Genomic DNA, 17213 nt, shown 5'->3' with positions numbered 1-17213 from the left:
AACGAGCTTTGGGTACTACAAAAAAATACTTCCAGGCTAGTGAGATCACAAGGGCTTCAGGTTACATGCATTTACCACGCCTATATACCCTGTGCAGCAAAGGGGTGTGGCCAGAGGCGCTATAATGTTATAGCAGAGAAAGCTAAAATGCCATGCAAACACTGCTATTTCCACAGAGCTTGTTCTGTTTCTGTATTTGGGCTTCCAAAGGACACGACACGAAGAGAGAAGAGCTGACAATTTAATTTTAGTTATTTTCCAGAGAATTATAAAAATATATAGTTAGCATTTGATAAATGAGAGCTTCCAGAATCTCTCCCAGTTCAGTGGGGAATTTGGCTAAAAACTCCTCAAAGGAGCAGCTCTAACAAGCAGAAGCTGTGGATTATAAGCCACGACCTGTAAGTATTTCTATTTGTTCAAATTTATCTATGTTAACGGTATGTTGTAGCAAGGATGTAAACAACGGGAAATGCTGTTTGGCACCGCTAACAATTTAGCTACAAATTCATATTTATCAGTCAAACCGCTGTAAACACCCACAGTCTTCACCAGCACTGCAGTGTCTCTCTGTACGACCACTTCACCTGCATTCTACATCTCAGATAATGAACTTGCAAAAGATATGTGAACGTTTCATATTACTTACACATGCTTATTCCGAATATATGTGAAAGACATGTAATGCGTTGAGTTAGGTAAAAATACAGGATAGCTCACCTAACTCATGTTGCAGCAGAAAAATTAATCAAAGCTCACACGGGTCACATTCCACGTCTTGCGCTTTATTCTTCTGTCAACAGCGTCACTGTATATTACAGAAAAATAACTGATTAAGGCTCAAGCAAGATACTGCTGGCAGCTACTCTGATTAACACTATTTACACAGCAGAATCAAATCGTGTGCTAGTTACTGGACATGATGCTTTACTGACGACGTGGAGCCGATCCACGAATCACAGCACATTATGTTAGCTGACCAATCAGAGCATATTGAGGGCGGGCCTTTCGGAGGAACTAGGAAATATGACAGTCATTTTCATGTTAGCAGAGTAGCTGTATATAATCAAAGTAAGATATATGAAAGAACGAAGTGATTTTCTACAAATGAAGCATGAGCACACATTGCTTTGCATCTTATAAACACAACCAAGCCTTAAAATTACGCTCTGGACCACCCCTTTAAACATAATGTAAAATGTATTATTCAAGGGATAGTTTTGCCCAAATATTAAAATATTCTTCATTTACTGATTCTCGACTTGTTATAAAAAATATTTAAGTTTCTTTCCTCTGATGAACAGAAAATGTTTTGAAAAAAGCTAGAAACTGGTAGCTATTGACTTTCAAAGTATTTTTTTTACTATGTATGCCAATAGCTACCATTTTTCAAAATATCTTATTTAGTGTTTAGTGGAAAAATAAAGTGCTGGAACCACATGAGGGAGAGTAAATGGTGGGTTAACCATCCTCTTAGATAGGGGTTCTCAACCTTTTTTACTTTGTTGCCAACTTTCTTCCTCCGATGAATTTTTGAAGGCCCACCTGTCTGACATTTTCTCTAAAATGTTTATTTGAAATGCTCATTTAAATGAATGTAATTTAGAGTGTACTAATTGCAGACGCGATCATGAGGCTGTTTTTGCACCGAGTTTGAAGTAATCAATCAGAGAACAGGAGAATTTGCAATACTTCAATCATTTTAATATAGCATATTAATGATGAGATCCAAAAATTATAGTATAATATTGAGAGTTAATTTTAAGCTGTCTCGCGGCCCACCTGCAGTATTGCTGAGGCCCACTAGTGGTCCGCGGCCCACCGGTTGAGAATCCCTGCTCTGAGAGAAATATTTAGTTTGACATTTTTACAAAATGCACCTAAAAAACGACACTTAAGCGTGATACAGTCATGAAAGTGCACTCTCTTTAAGGACACTTTATGTCTTAAATATATTTAAATGCACTTTAATTATATTTAATTTGTTTGAAATATTTAATTGAAGTACAGTTCTTAGCATAATTGAGTACACCTCATTTTGAAAATGAATATTTTTATCCATTTCTCTGTGAATATTGGCAACGTATTTTGGTGCATTTAAACTAAACAGATTTATTAAACAGATATATTTATTAAAATAATATTTTAGTCACCAAACATATTTAGAAATTGAAAGATAATACAATTAAATTCAAGCAAAATATTGCAAAAAAAATAATAATTACAACCTACAAAATCTCAACAAAAATTTTTCTCTTTTTTTTTGCTTCTTTTGAATTGTCCTTTTTTAAATTTGTCTCTAACATATAAAATTTGGTGTACTAGTTTTTGGACAGTTATCGTAAGTTATTTTGTTAGATAAGCTTCAGACTTGACTTCAGTCCTGACTAATCTAATGTATATGCACAAATATAATATCGTATAGCTTCCTATTTAAAATATAAATTTAAAAGATAGATTTTTGAGGGGTGTACTTATATATATGCTGAGCACTGTATATGAAAAGTGCACATTCAATTAGGTGTACAATTTCACAAGGTTTGGGCTGATTATCCAGCATAAAGTATTGTTGACTTTGCATTTCACCTAACAGAAAAAATACAAGGAGGAGGCTGAGAAGACTATGTCTCACTATGTGCCTGTGCTGGACACCCCTGAGATGCAAAGAGTGCGTGAGAACCAGAAGAACTTCAGCACTGTAAGTGTTTCTCCACAGCTTTTGAGCAAGGCCATAACATGTCTGCTCCATCCATATTATGTTCCTGTTTTATTCATCTTAGCCTAAATGTGGGATTTGTAGCCTTTGTTGTCCTTGTCTTTCATGTGTTCATGTTACATATGAAACATAAAAGAGAGACAGATATAAAAGAGTTGACAGATTCCACAGTTCCTATGCTTTTGTTATATGCTAGTTAGATTTCAGTTGTAAACAAGTCTCTTTTTTTATTTTTTTACATTTTTGGTTGCACTGTTTTTTCTTGCTGAATTTTTGTGTCATTTTTTGACTGCTCTTGTGCTCTTTTCTTTTTAGCTTCAGTACCAGATTGACCTTAAAAAGAGTAAGGGCAAAGTTTCAGCAGTACAGGACACCCCTGAAATGCTTCGTGTTAAAGAAAATACAAAGAATTTCAGCTCGGTACCTACTGCCTAATGAGTTTTCTTTTTCTTTTTTCCTGCCTTCTAACAACAAGTCCTTTTTTCTGTTCACACTTCTTGCTTTACAAAACCTTTTTCTTTTTTTTCTCAGCTGCAACCACAAGTTAACATTTTAAGTTAACATTTCTTGACTTTCAGCTCTTTTTTTATAATATTAATTTAGATTTTCTAAAAGACCTGAGTCTAATATAGTCATTAACTTGTAGTCATAAACTAGCAAGGCCACTAACGGTTATCATTCAATTTGATGCTCTTCTTGACCTTTCTCCATCCTAAACAGTAGCTCTAACAATTTCAAAACATTAATATTTACATATTTTTATACCCTAAGCTGGGTTCATGTTACAGGAGTTTTTAAAATCCCAACTGGATATTTAATTGCTCTGCACCTCAAGTGAGAAAATCAGAAATTTCTGGTGCGTCACACATTACAAGATATTATGATCATCAGACCAGAGGGAACACTTTAAATGCTCCAACGCTAACAGCTTTATTCTATTTAAAATGCTAAACATCAAACATGTTTAATATGAGCTTAAAGATTTGATTTGTAAACATTCATGCTGTATCCCATTTTGCATATCTGTGAATATATAATATACAGTTAAAGTCAGAATTATTAACCCCGCTTTGAATTTTATATTTCCCAAATGATGTTTAACAGAGCAAGGAAATTTTCACAGTATGTCTGATAATATTTTTTCTTCTGGAGAAAGTCTTGTTTGTTTTATTTTGGCTAGAATAAAAGCAGTCTTTATTTTTTAAAAAACATTTTCAGTATTTTTCAATATTATTAGCCCCTTTAAGCTGTATATTTTTTCGATAGTTTACAGAACAAACCATCGTTATACAATAACTTGCCTAATTACCCTATCCTGCCTAGTTAACCTAGCATTTAAATGTCACTTTAAGCTGTATAGAAGTGTCTTGAAAAATATCTAGTCAAATATTATTTACTGTCATCATGGCAAAGATAAAATAAATCAGTTATTAGAGATGAGTTATTAAAACTATTATGTTTAGAAATGCGTTGAAAAGATCTTCTCTCCATTAAACAGAAATTGGTGAAAAAAATAAACGGGGCCAATAATTCTGACTTCAACTGTATATTTATCTGTCCTATATAGTATTAAAAAACAAAATGAACCGTATTACTGTAAGTTACTGTAAATGCCAAAGGCTCTTGGATGGTCTGCTATTTCCGAAAGAAATTCGAAGTCTAGAACCATCTGTACTCTAACGACTAATATTACCCACGACACATGCGTTGGACGTGAATTCAATTAGAATTACAAACATGGGTAAAAAATGTAAACAAACTACAAACATGGCCGATGCGTGAGAGCAACCATAGGGTAGAGAGGCTTTGGTAAAGATGTTTGAATGACTGATAATTAATATCTAATATACAAAATATTTAAATCACATTTTTCATGTTTCATCTGCAACATCAATGTGAATTTTTATCAAGTCGTAGGCCTGAGGAGATTTTTTTAGCATGACAGATACACAAATAGCAGATTAACCTGCTGCTTAAATCTCCAATAAGATAGCTAATTCAAAAAAGAAATGTTGATGATGTTTGACAGGGCTCGTAAATAAGCAACATAATTGTCTGTTAATAATAGAGTACTATTTCCCAAAGCTTGGATACTCTTGGTAGACACTCAAAAGTATATAATTTTTCTTCTCAAAAAGTACATACTATATAGAACGTAGGCCAGGGGTGTCCAAACTCGGTTCTGGAGGACCGGTGTCCTGCAGAGTTTAGCTCCACTTGATAGACTACAAACCTCCTTGCAAGTGTGTTGAAACAAGTAAGAGCTTGATTAGTTGCTTCAGGTGTGTTTTATTAGGGTTGGAGCTAAACTCTCCAGGACACTGGCCCTCCAGGATCGAGTTCGGACACCCCTGACGTAGACGAATTGGGAAGCAGCACCAGATAATTCATACCAAACATGCCAACATGATGGAGATTCTGGACAACATATTTCTCAGATTATAAGCAGTGAATCAAAGATAAATCATCCAAAAATTCCTGTAGTGTAAGCCTGGCTTTACTCATGTTGCTGGTTTGTTTCTGTCTTCATTGATGTGTGTTTGAACGTTTTATGGTTTCTGTGTTTGTCCATCTTTTTTTCAAATGTTGTGAGGGCACATTTTAAAACCTCCCCAGACAAAACAAATGAAAACCTACCCTGAGATATACAAAAAACCAAATGTTTATGCCTCCTTATGCTTGTACAATCCTGAAGATCCAGTACAAAGAGGAGCTGGGGCAAGGGACAGCCATATCTGAAACCCCAGAGATGGAGAGGGTTAAACGCAATCAGGAGGCTATTAGCACGGTACACTTCTGTGACCCCATCATCCACCCTGTTGAAGTGCCCCTCAAAAATGACATAACGCCTCCTTTAATTACAGATTTAATCCAAATGACCTCAGCATCCTTGGAAATTTTGTCAAACACCAACATTCATTTTAATTTAGACCATCTAATATGAATAATTTGAAATAAATAGTCACCGTCGCTCATCATTTTTAATAACATATAATACCATGGTCCATATATTTGCTTAATCTTTTTCAAACACTGACCAAAGACTAGTGTTGCATTTGTTGAAAACAGTCAACCCTTTCTCTTTTTTCCCCTTTTCTTCCCGTTTTTGCATTAATGTGTTGATGCTCTGACTTTATCACTGACTTGATCTTGTCAACTATTTCATTCTCATCATGGACCTGAAATGTGTATTAGATTAAATACAAGGATTCGTTAAGTCAAGGCATTTCTATACCTGACCTTCCTGAGGTGAAGCGGGTTCGGGAAACCCAGAAGAACATCAGCTCGGTAGTGTTTTTTTTTTTTTCTCTTTGAGGAAGACTCTTTGCTTTAACCAAATTATACTCCCAATCCTCATCATTCTTTTGAATCTCATTTAACTTTTTTGTTTTTGCAGGGATAAATAGCCCCTAGAAACCAAATGTTCCCCCTCGCATTTTTTCATACTCTACTGTTCAAAAGTTTGAGGTCTGTCAATTTTAGTTTAAAAACAAAAAATAATAACAAATAAACAAAATAAAAAAATTAAATAAACTAAAAAATTCTGTTTTTACAAATTATCAAATTTAAAATGTTTTTATCTGAATATATTTTAAAATCATTTCTTCCTCAGATAATAAAAATGAATTTCAGCAGCCATTACTTCATTCTCAGTGTCATGCAGATTTTAAAAAAGAGAGCTTTTATTTTGAAATAGATATATTTTTTTATACGGTCTTTATTGCAATATTGGATCAATTTAATCCATCTTATCTCAGACTTTTGAATGCTAGTGTTTATACCTCTCCACATAAATAACCAAATTACCACACTTCTTCTTGGTAGAAATCCATGTTATTTTTCTGTCGTATTGTGTTTTTCGACACTTTTATGTTCATGCAAATTATGATCATTTTATATGATTTAATCCAGTTTTAGTCCTAATTTAGTTTTTAATCGATTTGTTTTTGCATACTAATATTTTAATTCATTCACATGAATTAAAATCTAAATTAATTTGTACCTTTTTGCCCTTATTGCCTCTGTTTGTTTAAAGATTCATTACAAAGAAGATTTGGGAGGAGGAACGGCTATTTCAGAAACCCCAGAGATGGAGAGAGTTAAACGCAATCAGCAAAATATTAGCACGGTACACTGGGGTGTCGCTCTCGATCCCACCAACAAAATATCCCCTGTTCTTCATCTCCCCATCATCTAAAAAAACCTTGAGTCATGTGTTTACTAGTTCCTCTAGTGATCCCAAGAACAAATCACTGCATCAGATCCATCATTTATAACAATAGAGCAGGGGTGCCCAAACTTTTTCTTTTGAAGGGCCATAAACATAACTTGATTGAGGGGGGTCTATTACATTATTACAACTATTACATTAAAGCTGCTATGGTAATTTCCTAATTTATTGATATTGAAAAAAATATTTATTAATATAAATTGTATATAATTATTAATGTAATCATATTCATAATTACACTTTTTTACATTTTATTACGAACTTCTTACAATGAAAACATAAACAAATTTATAACACAATGGTGTTCAATGCTGAATACACAAGCTGCACCTGCCTTTGCCATGATTTGCTCGTTGATGTCTTTTGTATTGTCCTCTATCTTCAAGTGACTATTTACATTTCAAAAAGTCTAATTCATGCACAACATTTAATTGAAATAATTCATTTTAGTTGACTTTTTTGTAGCTCAACAATTAAACAAACAAACAAGCAAAAGGTTGTTAAAATGTTAAATAAGAAATGACAATCTCTGTTGAAGGCATTCATTCTAAATCTCTTCTTAGATGGGATGGTGGGCCAAATCAAAGGTTACCATGGGCCAACTTTGGCCCGCAGGCTTTACTTTGGGCATCTCTGCAATAGAGAGTAACTTTCGAGTAGCTCATGTGACAAGCATTTGTCTTCCCTTTTTTAATACTTAACATTTAGCGGTAGGCAAATAAGTTTTCCATGTAATAATTAGATACCAAACCATAACCAGTTATCTAGTTTTAATCTTCTATTGTTCATCAACAAATTAATTGTTTTTTGTTTGTTTGTTTGGTTGGTTAGTTTGCTTTACTCCAAACCCTAGTAACCTGCCTACGAAGACACCATTTTAAGACATAATTTTAACATCATAGTTCTGCTATATTAACATATTAAGTAATGCGCCACTCAGCAAATACACCACTAACCCACATGAAAAGATACTATAGTAATTTATAATAAATACTACAATGTTTTTAAACAAAGCTAGAGTAATTATATATTATAATATTTACAACTCCTTGGTAATGAATGCTTTAGGATGCTGTATTATGAATTGTAGTTAACTGATAAACAGTAATAAATACTGTCATATTGTATAATAGTACATTCAAGTATTGTAATATAGTATTGTGGTAAAATATACACTATAGTTGTGGAAAACTACAGTATTGGGCCATTTGTATTACTTTAGCTGTTGTGTTACAATACTGTAGCAACAATAATATTACCACAGCAGATTTTTTGAAAGTACTGTAGCTTGGCTCAAAAATATTAAAGTATTTGCTATAAAATACGGTAGTATTTTTTTTATCTGGGATTGCAGTCTTTAAATACAGTTGCCTATGTAGGCCACTAGGGTTTGGAACAAGCTAGTATCGGTGGGTATGTCATCTTTTAAATGTTCGTTCTGTCACTCTTTGGTTCATGTATGTGTTGTTCACTTAATTTGTCGAAATAAATCCTTGGGTATAGATAAAATACAAGGATTCGCTGGGTCAAGGCACAGCCATGCCGGACCTCCCTGAGATGAAGCGGGTCAGAGAGAATCAGAAGCACATCAGCTCGGTAGTGGAAGCTCCACATGCAGGGTTTACTTGAGAGTGGCTCTGTTCCCCAATAACGCTTCCAGTTACACTTCCAGTCTTACAATCCCATCATTGATGCAAAACAAATGAAGCCTAAACCTCATTTTCATCTAATGTAATTGACCACATCATATTCCATTGTTGCCCTTTCTGCTGTGTACTCAGACGATTGGATTATTCAACATGCCAAACATTGCTCCTAATCCAACATGAAACCAGAATATCCCATATTGGTTGTTTCCCCCTTCCCAGCCAGGATCCTCTTGTTTAATATGGGAAATGGAGGCTCGTTGTGTGTTGCGTGTGCCGTTTGTTGTGATTGTGCTCTTTAAAGACTCTTGCGTCTGTCTTGGTGTCTTGTGTCTGACTGTCCTCTGGGGGCGCTGTTCTTCTCTACTCCAGGTGTTGTATAAGGATCTGTCGGCCAAGGGAACGCCTGTGGTGTTCACTCCAGAGATGGAGAGGGTCAAACGGAACCAATTGCACATTAGCTCGGTATACTTCAAAGTTATAGGACATTTGTGTGTTTGTGTGTGTGTGCCACGTGTACACATAACCACGCTAATATCCTCATTTCATTTAGGAGGCTAATAATATTAACTGTATTCTTCTATATGCTGAATATAATGCTTTAACTGATCATCATCACTATAAACCTTCATCCCAGGATCCACCTACTCTTAATCCAGCCCTCTGAAGATGCGTCTAATTCATCTGTCTGAAATCATAATAACACCCAGGACTATGCTGATGTCAGATTCATTTTCTTTGTGTGTGTCCTGATCTCTTTTCGTGTCTTCCACAGGGTCGTAATCATAATTCAGGGGGAAATGGTTTCTAATTTTTGTATGTGTTGTGCTGTGTTTGTCTAGGTTTTGTACTCTGACAGCTTCCGTAAGCAGGTGCAAGGAAAGGCCGCCTTTGTGCTGGACACCCCCGAGATGAGACGCGTCAAAGAAACCCAGCGTATCATTTCTGGAGTAAGAAGAAATTTCTCAGAATGTTTCAATTTACAGATTTTTCACATTTTAACTGATTTTTACTTTAGAACAATGTTTGGGAGATGAATGTTACGAGATTGCAAATATAACAGTATTGTCAGGAGTCACCAATCTAGTGTGTTATGCAAAGAACAGAACTTAGGAAATATTAAAGATCCCTTATTATGCATTAAAAAAGGTCACATTTTGGTTTTTGGGGTCTCCAATAACAGGCTGATATGCATGCAAGGTCAAAAAACACTTTCATTGTCTTATAATATGCATGTATTTTACCTGATTATCCCAGCGACTCCCATATGATTCGTTTAGCGATTCATTTGTTCCCAAACCCCTCCTTAGCACGATGCTAATCTGCGCTGATTTGTCCGATGACCCTGTCTATTACGATTGGTCGACTGCGTTCAGCATGAGACAGAGATAAATGCCCATCATGGCTTATCAACAATATTGAAGTAGTCAGAGTGCAGGGTGTATGTGTGATTTTCCCCATTTGTCCCCATTTGTAAGCGTGTAGATTGCTGAAGCACTTGTCAGAAAAATGACGGGAACACAGCACAAGGCTGGGGCTATAATGCGGAGGTATTTTTGCAAAAATAAACTACAGCCACTGACTCTTCACAGCCTTATCTTTGTGTAGGGAAAATAACACTAACTTTCCCTCACACTTCACAGCCCAGCATCTTCATGACTTGATTCAACCGGGATCTGCTACAGTGTTTGTCTTCCTCTTTTTCTTTTCACAGTGTTTGTGGGCGGGGCCGAGGGTTTCAATTTTCCAGTGCGCTAAACAAAAGGGCGGGGCTCGAGTTCCATATCGACGTCACGCCGACACGGCTAAAGACTTGTTACCCCCGTGATTCATTTGAACCACTCTGAGTTGACTCTTTTATAGATGAATCAATAGTTTTAAACACGGTGCACTTTCAGATTTAAGCCTTAGCTGGATATTTCACTTCACTTAGAGCTGTGTTACACACTACAGGTCATTTTCAAAAACCCATAATAGGGGCTCTTTAATTGGAAAAAAGTTGTCAGATATGACATATCTAAATGAAAAAAAAACTATTTGAGTTCAGTGACAGCTTCTTTAAGAATTTATGCTGTGCATTATTGAAAAAAGCTGCAAAACAGTGCACATTTTGCTGTAAAACTGATCAAATACACTAAACAACTTAACAACAGAAGATCATTCAAGGCATGTTAAAGTGGTATTTATGAGTTAAACATGGATGAACTTCATTGCAGACTAATTATGAGTGGAAAACCCAAGAATTTCTTTAGGGCCTAAGTTAAATTTTTTAAATTATTTCTTAATTTAGGCATATTAATAAACAAGGAAATAAAAGAAGATGGGCATCACGGTGGTTCAGTGGTTAGCACAGTCGCCTCACAGCAAGAAGGTTGCTGGTTCGAGTCCCAGCTGGGTCAGTTGGCATTTCTGTGGAGTTTGCATGTTCTTCCTGTTTTGGTGTAGGTTTCCTCCAGGTGATCTGGTTTCCCCCCACAGTCCAAAGACATGCACCATAGGTGAATTGAATAAACTAAATTGGTCATAGTGGATGTGTGTATATGGGTGTTTTCCAGTAGTGGGTTGAAGCTGGAAGGGCATCCGCTGTGTAAAACATATGCTGGATAAGTTGGCGGTTTGATCAAAGGGACTAAACCGAAGGGAAATGAATGAATGAATGAATGAATGAATGAATGAACATCCCTTCCATCCATTAGTTTGCTGGGAGTAAGAAAAGACAATGAAACGTGTAACATTAAAATCCTGCCCTCAATACAATTTTCCTTTTAAGTTGAAATATGTCGCAGTACTTAAGTCGGTAGCATCCTCCAAAAGAAAAAAAAATCATTTGCAACAGTAGTAGTAGGTTTTTTTTGTTTCACGTACTTCATGTTTTGACTTGTTGCTTCTGTCAGGTCAAATACCACCAGGAGTTTGAGAAGAGTAAGGGCAGCTTCACCCCCACCATCTCTGACCCAGTAACTGAGCGTGTGAAGAGGAACACCCAGGACTTCAGTGATATCAACTACCGTGGCATCCAGAGACGTGTGGTGGAGATGGAGAGGAGACGTGCAGAGGAGCACGATCAGGAGACCATCACTGGTCAGCTCACACACACTATACACTCTAAACCAGGCCTGTGCAGTCCCGCTCTTGGGGCTCCTACAGTCCAACAGACTTTAGCTTCAAACAGCTCCAGCACTCTAAGTCTTTAGTGAGTCTGGAGATGTGTGTAAAGGTTTAGTGTTAAAATCTGCACGAGAGTGGCTTTCCAGGAACAGGTTTGGACACCCCTGCTCTATACGCACAAAAATGATGTCTTTACCTATAAGATATGTCCAACGCAATCTCACGGCAATTCGTAACTTTTTGATTTACTGGCTAATTTGTACGAATTTGTACGATCTAATTCGTACAATTTAGTACGATTTGCTCATCCCCCAATGACGGTTGGGTTTAGGGGTGGGGTTAGGTGCCATGCTTCCTTTTTAAAATCGTACAATTTTGTACGACTGAACTCGTACGAATTCATCCGAATTAGCCACTAAACTGACAAAAAGTAAAATGCTTACGTTTTCTCGTGAGATCAGGCTGGATGTATCATATACAAATGATAATGAGTTACAAACAATAACATTCACTAAAACTGTGTTTTGTTTTTCCTAAGACCTGCGTGTGTGGCGCACAAACCCTGGCTCTGTCTTTGACTATGACCCTGCCGAGGACAACATCCAGTCCAGAAGTCTTCACATGATGTCAGGTAGGCTCACAACTCACACAACAGCTGTGTAAGGTCTTAGTAAACATCTCTCTGCAATGCTTAAGTCTGATTGTGTTACTGCAACATTCAGTATTTAGATATCTGTTAATATCTGCCAGATTGATACACTACAAACTCTTCCTCAGCAGAAGGCATCTCTCAATAAGGAGATAATGTTGACATGTTTGTCCCGTTGTTCAGTTCAAGCCCAGCGCCGCAGCAAGGAACACTCGCGCTCCACCAGTGCAATGAGTGGTGTGGGTGATGAGAAGTCAGAGGTGTCTGAGAACGTGGACCGCTACAGCAATGGCTTTGCCATCTCCGCTTTACACGGTACATGTGCTAACCGCTTGATTTCTATGAGATTTGGAGGTTTAGGAAGTGAAAATTCAAGCCATCCATGTTAGTGCATGTATATTTTAACTATTCATCCATGTTCAATTAAAAAAAAATTTGAATTTATACTTTGATCGCATACTGATCTTTCACTGGAATGACAGACGTCTATTAGGTGATCACTCATTTAAATTTCGTTTTTACTCACCTGCCAATTTGGCTGTTTATTTAGTTTCTGGCCATTCATCTGGCCATTCATCCCATAAAGGGAAGGTACAAAATGTAAAAAAAAAATAAAAAATCATTAGAATCTCCAAAAACTGCTAGAACAGTTATATATTTTAATGACTTATGTATTTACATTATTCTCAAAAGTTTCAAAGAATATTCAAATCCAGACAAATAAGCTATTTTATAGCGAGATGAACCGTGTAATGTGTAGTCCAGCTAATGACATCATACATCTTCGATTTTGGGTTTGGTTTTATAGAAACTTGGAAAACACCAGAGTCACTTGAATATGTTATAATTTTTACTGGACTGCTCCAAGTAGCATTTTAATAGGGCTCTATTTTAACGATCTAGACACAAAATCTAAAGAGCATGGCACAATAGCATTAAGGGCGTGTCCGAATCCACTTTTGCTATTTTAAGGATGGAAAAATACACTCTGCGCCGCAGCGCATGGTCTAACAGGGTTGAGCTTATTCTCTTAATGAGTTATGGATGTGTTTTGAGAATAAACCAATTAGAGTCTCATCTCCCATTCCCTTTTCGAGTCAGTTGTGTTGTGCCATGGCACATTTGCTATTTACATGGTGGACTTTGCAAGTGGAAAAACTGAATGCTTCACTAGCAAGAAAACAGTTAAACAAACCATCTGCAGCATGAGGATAAAGAATAAACCTCCTTCAATTAGCTTTTACTTTAAATTTCTCTTTCTCTCTTTCGTGGATAAGGAAACGGTGTTGTAGGCTACGCACAGACGTCCATTAGCCTACATAATTGATTTCGTTTGTTAAGCACAAAGATTTGTTTCTAAACTATTTCAGTATTTAATTCAGTTCTAATTTCCAGCAAATGAACAAATAAACAATAATAATGAAGTGTGGTCAAAAAACTGACTTATAGCCAAACACATGTGCTATTCTTATATGTGTAATAGCTGTAATATTTTATTCAATTCCTTTTCATTTGTAAAGATATTTGTGTATTGCTGTACATCCTGCGTGTTTTAAGCAATGTGTAAGTGAGTCGCACAACTAACGCGCTCTGCGCTGGACTTTAGACCTGCTTTCAGCTGGTCTATTGCACAGTCTATTTTAGTTCCTCAAAATAGCAAGGTGCCAACAATTTGCCATGAGTCCACAAAGTGGTGCAAATGGATTTGCTATGTAAACAACGTGGCGGAAAGCGGGAAAATTAAGGTCTGAAAATAGCCACACAACGCGGCAAACACGTCTTGCACCTTATTGCGCCGGGTGTATGATAGGGCCTCTTGACTGTGGCATAATAAAATCTCTGCTGCTTTTGCATGGCCTTGCCTTGTTTCACTTCAACAGCTCTCTGCTAGATTACCATAATAATAAGGTTTCAATACTTTAGCTCATCCATAAACATAATTTCTGCAGAAGTCCCATAGTATGTAATGAAGATAACACTCAGTGATGGCTTGTTGTTGTAAATTCGCACTGTGCAGTGGTACAAATTACATACTGGACCTATAATTAGATAAATAATCTGAAGAAACCAAACTAAAATTAAAGCTTGGATTAAAAGATGTATTATTGTTCAATCTGATCTTAAATCATTGGATTGCCTTTGGGTTAGACAACAGCCAGCCATGTTTACTCTGTGATTTATTTTATATTATTAACAGTTTATTTGGTAGTAAATTCTACTTGTAGCTCACTCCAAATTTGAAGGTTTGTACATGTAGTCATTTCATAAAGTGATTAACTATTTCCAAACAAATGGCTGTGTACTGAACTCTGAAGAAAGCTTATAAAGGCTTTTCTTCAATATCTCAAATCTTAAACTGTAAAGTACAGTAACATTTTATTCTGTAGTCAATACTGAAGCTTCAATGTGAATTGTAATACGATTAATCTTGTCTGCCATCACTATATGGACTCTCAGCAGTGGAAGTTGCCATGATTGGGTTAAATTAGAGCACAGTGAATGGTAGAGCACCACATACACATTTTTGCATTCCAATTTGCTCACATACCAAAAAAAGAGAGAAGAAAACCTCTGTGATAGTGTTATCACGACTTTCAGAAAAAGAAAAAACTAATTGTACAAGATGGCAGCCAGAAGAGAGAACAACATAAAAATATATGTCCCGCTCAGAGCCAGCATTAGAAACACCTTGCATAAGATGTGATTAGTTTTTGTGTGTGTGTTTAATTTGATGCAAAGATGATATAATACAAACTATAGCTTTCTAAATGTACGTACGTTTATTTAAAATCCAAATATTAAAAACTTTTAAAGATTTAAGAGGCTGATTACCCTAATCCTATGACAGATGGAACATATTTGTAGGGAAAAGGTTTCATTTTGAAAATGCAAGTTCTGATTTGATTAAAAGTATACTAATGCAATGAAACCCCTCTCATACAGGATACACACAGACCAAGACCATTGAGGTTCAGCAGAGATCTTCCTCAGTGGCAACACAGCAGACCACCGTTTCTTCTGTCCCCTCACATCCGTCAACCACTGGAGTAAGAGCGAGAAACCATTGACGATTTCAGTGGCAGATACTAAACGCTGTGGTGGATCTGGTTTAACACTCTTCTCTTTGTCCTGAACAGAAAACTGTGCGTGCCATGTATGACTACGCCGCTGCAGACAGTGACGAGGTATCCTTCAAGGACGGTGATGTCATCGTGAACGTTCAGTCCATCGACGAGGGTTGGATGTACGGCACTGTGCAACGTACCGGAAAGACCGGCATGCTGCCTGCCAACTATGTGGAAGCCATCTAAATACATCTCCTGATTTCTTCCTGTGGATGAGCAGTTTCATATCCACTGAGACAGGAAGAAAAGCATTTTAATGTTAGACATAGTCACTCCACTGTTTGTCCTCGTCACTGTTATGGAATTGCGTTTGTGCCCGTGTCACAAGCTCTATTGTGGTTGTGGCATGAGAAACTGATTAACTATATATACACCTATTTAAGTCACTGACAATCGTATTTATCTTTTATGTTCTATTCTAACCGTTAAGGAACTTGAGCCCATTATTTTTGTATATCGCAATCGCACTACATTCAACGAAGGCCATTCTGAAAGTTTTAGCATTGAAACTTCTGCACAATGACAGATGGGCTCATGGTTCACTTTATATGTGAAAAGCAAAACCTGAAACTCAGCGTTTTATAAAAACTGAACTGAGGCACTAAAGTTGCCGAGTGAAAAATGAAGAAAAAAAAATCCTGAGGAAAACCTTGAGGACGAGCCATCAGCTCCTCTAAAGAGAAAAACGTATTGATAGAAAAACTAGCCTCCTCCCTCCCTTGCTGAAGGCTGGCCATTATTTGCATGTGTGTTTTGTTTCTTTGATTCTGTAGGTGTGGGGTTAAAGGAAGATGTGTACCTTGAATCACTAGCTAATAAAGCACACCACGCTTCTGCAGTAGACCTGTGTCTTGTCATGGATTTGGAGCATTTTATCTTCAGTGACTGGTCAACAGCAGCAGGATAGAAGTTTCTTTAGTATCTTGAAAGGGTAAGTTCACCCACAAATGAAAATTCTGTCAGCCTTTTTCCACACATAGTGTTCTGATTCATTATGAGATTCAAAGATTAGTTTGTTTAATAATTGTGACACATTAGCAACAGTGGCGGTTCTAGACCAGAGTAACTGGAGGGGACCTTGTAGGGGCCACTTGTACTTTTAGGGAGCACACTTTAACATACATCACAAACTGCTTAAACAATTATTCAGTCATTTTTCTTTCATGCATCACTCTGCAGTCTTCATAAACAAGCTAATTAAATGACGTAAAATAATCTTCCATGTTCATTTGATAAGTAACTTTGTATTGTAGTGGACAGCACATTTCTAACATTCAAGTACATCAAGGCACAGTTTTGTAAACTTTAACAGATATAGCTGGTCAATTCTTTTGTTCTCTCATTAATTTAAAATAATATTTCCCAAGGGATCTTTAACAAACCCAGGAAATCTTCACAGGATTTCTTATAAAAGAAAACAGTTATATTATAATAGGTCTTATTTCTTATAGCTTATTTCTTGAATAAAATCAGGTTCTAATTTTTTAGTCAGTATTGTTAGCCTCCTTAAGAAATATTTACTGTATAATTTATAATGATCGTCTACGCAACAAACCAGTTTTACAATAACTTGACTAGTTACTCCAACTTTCCTAGTTAACGTAACCTAGTTAAGGCTTTAGATTACACTTTAATCTGAATACAACTATATTGAAAATAAGACTATATGAAATAAGACTTTATATTATCACTGGCAAGGGTCCAGAATTTGTCCCACACATGAGCTCATTTGTCCTAT

General features: G+C 36.4%; 1 protein-coding gene across 1 annotated transcript in view; it reads left to right on the top strand.

Annotated features, from left to right (window-relative positions):
• neb (nebulin) overlaps nt 1-16316 on the top strand; it is an 87020-nt gene extending 70704 nt beyond the window's left edge. Inside the window, 13 exon segments of the mRNA XM_056465244.1 lie at nt 2594-2698; nt 3032-3136; nt 5412-5504; nt 5912-6004; nt 6753-6845; nt 8451-8543; nt 8966-9058; nt 9436-9543; nt 11488-11674; nt 12240-12332; nt 12534-12665; nt 15294-15397; nt 15488-16316. Coding sequence (XP_056321219.1) covers nt 2594-2698; nt 3032-3136; nt 5412-5504; nt 5912-6004; nt 6753-6845; nt 8451-8543; nt 8966-9058; nt 9436-9543; nt 11488-11674; nt 12240-12332; nt 12534-12665; nt 15294-15397; nt 15488-15661 — 1473 coding nt within the window. The 3' untranslated portion in view covers nt 15662-16316.
• The last annotated feature ends 897 nt before the right edge of the window (nt 16317-17213 follow it).

The sequence above is a fragment of the Danio aesculapii genome, chromosome 9 (genome assembly GCF_903798145.1).
Source record: "Danio aesculapii chromosome 9, fDanAes4.1, whole genome shotgun sequence".
Lineage (NCBI taxonomy): Eukaryota > Metazoa > Chordata > Actinopteri > Cypriniformes > Danionidae > Danio > Danio aesculapii.
This window is presented reverse-complemented; position numbering and strand designations above follow the sequence as displayed.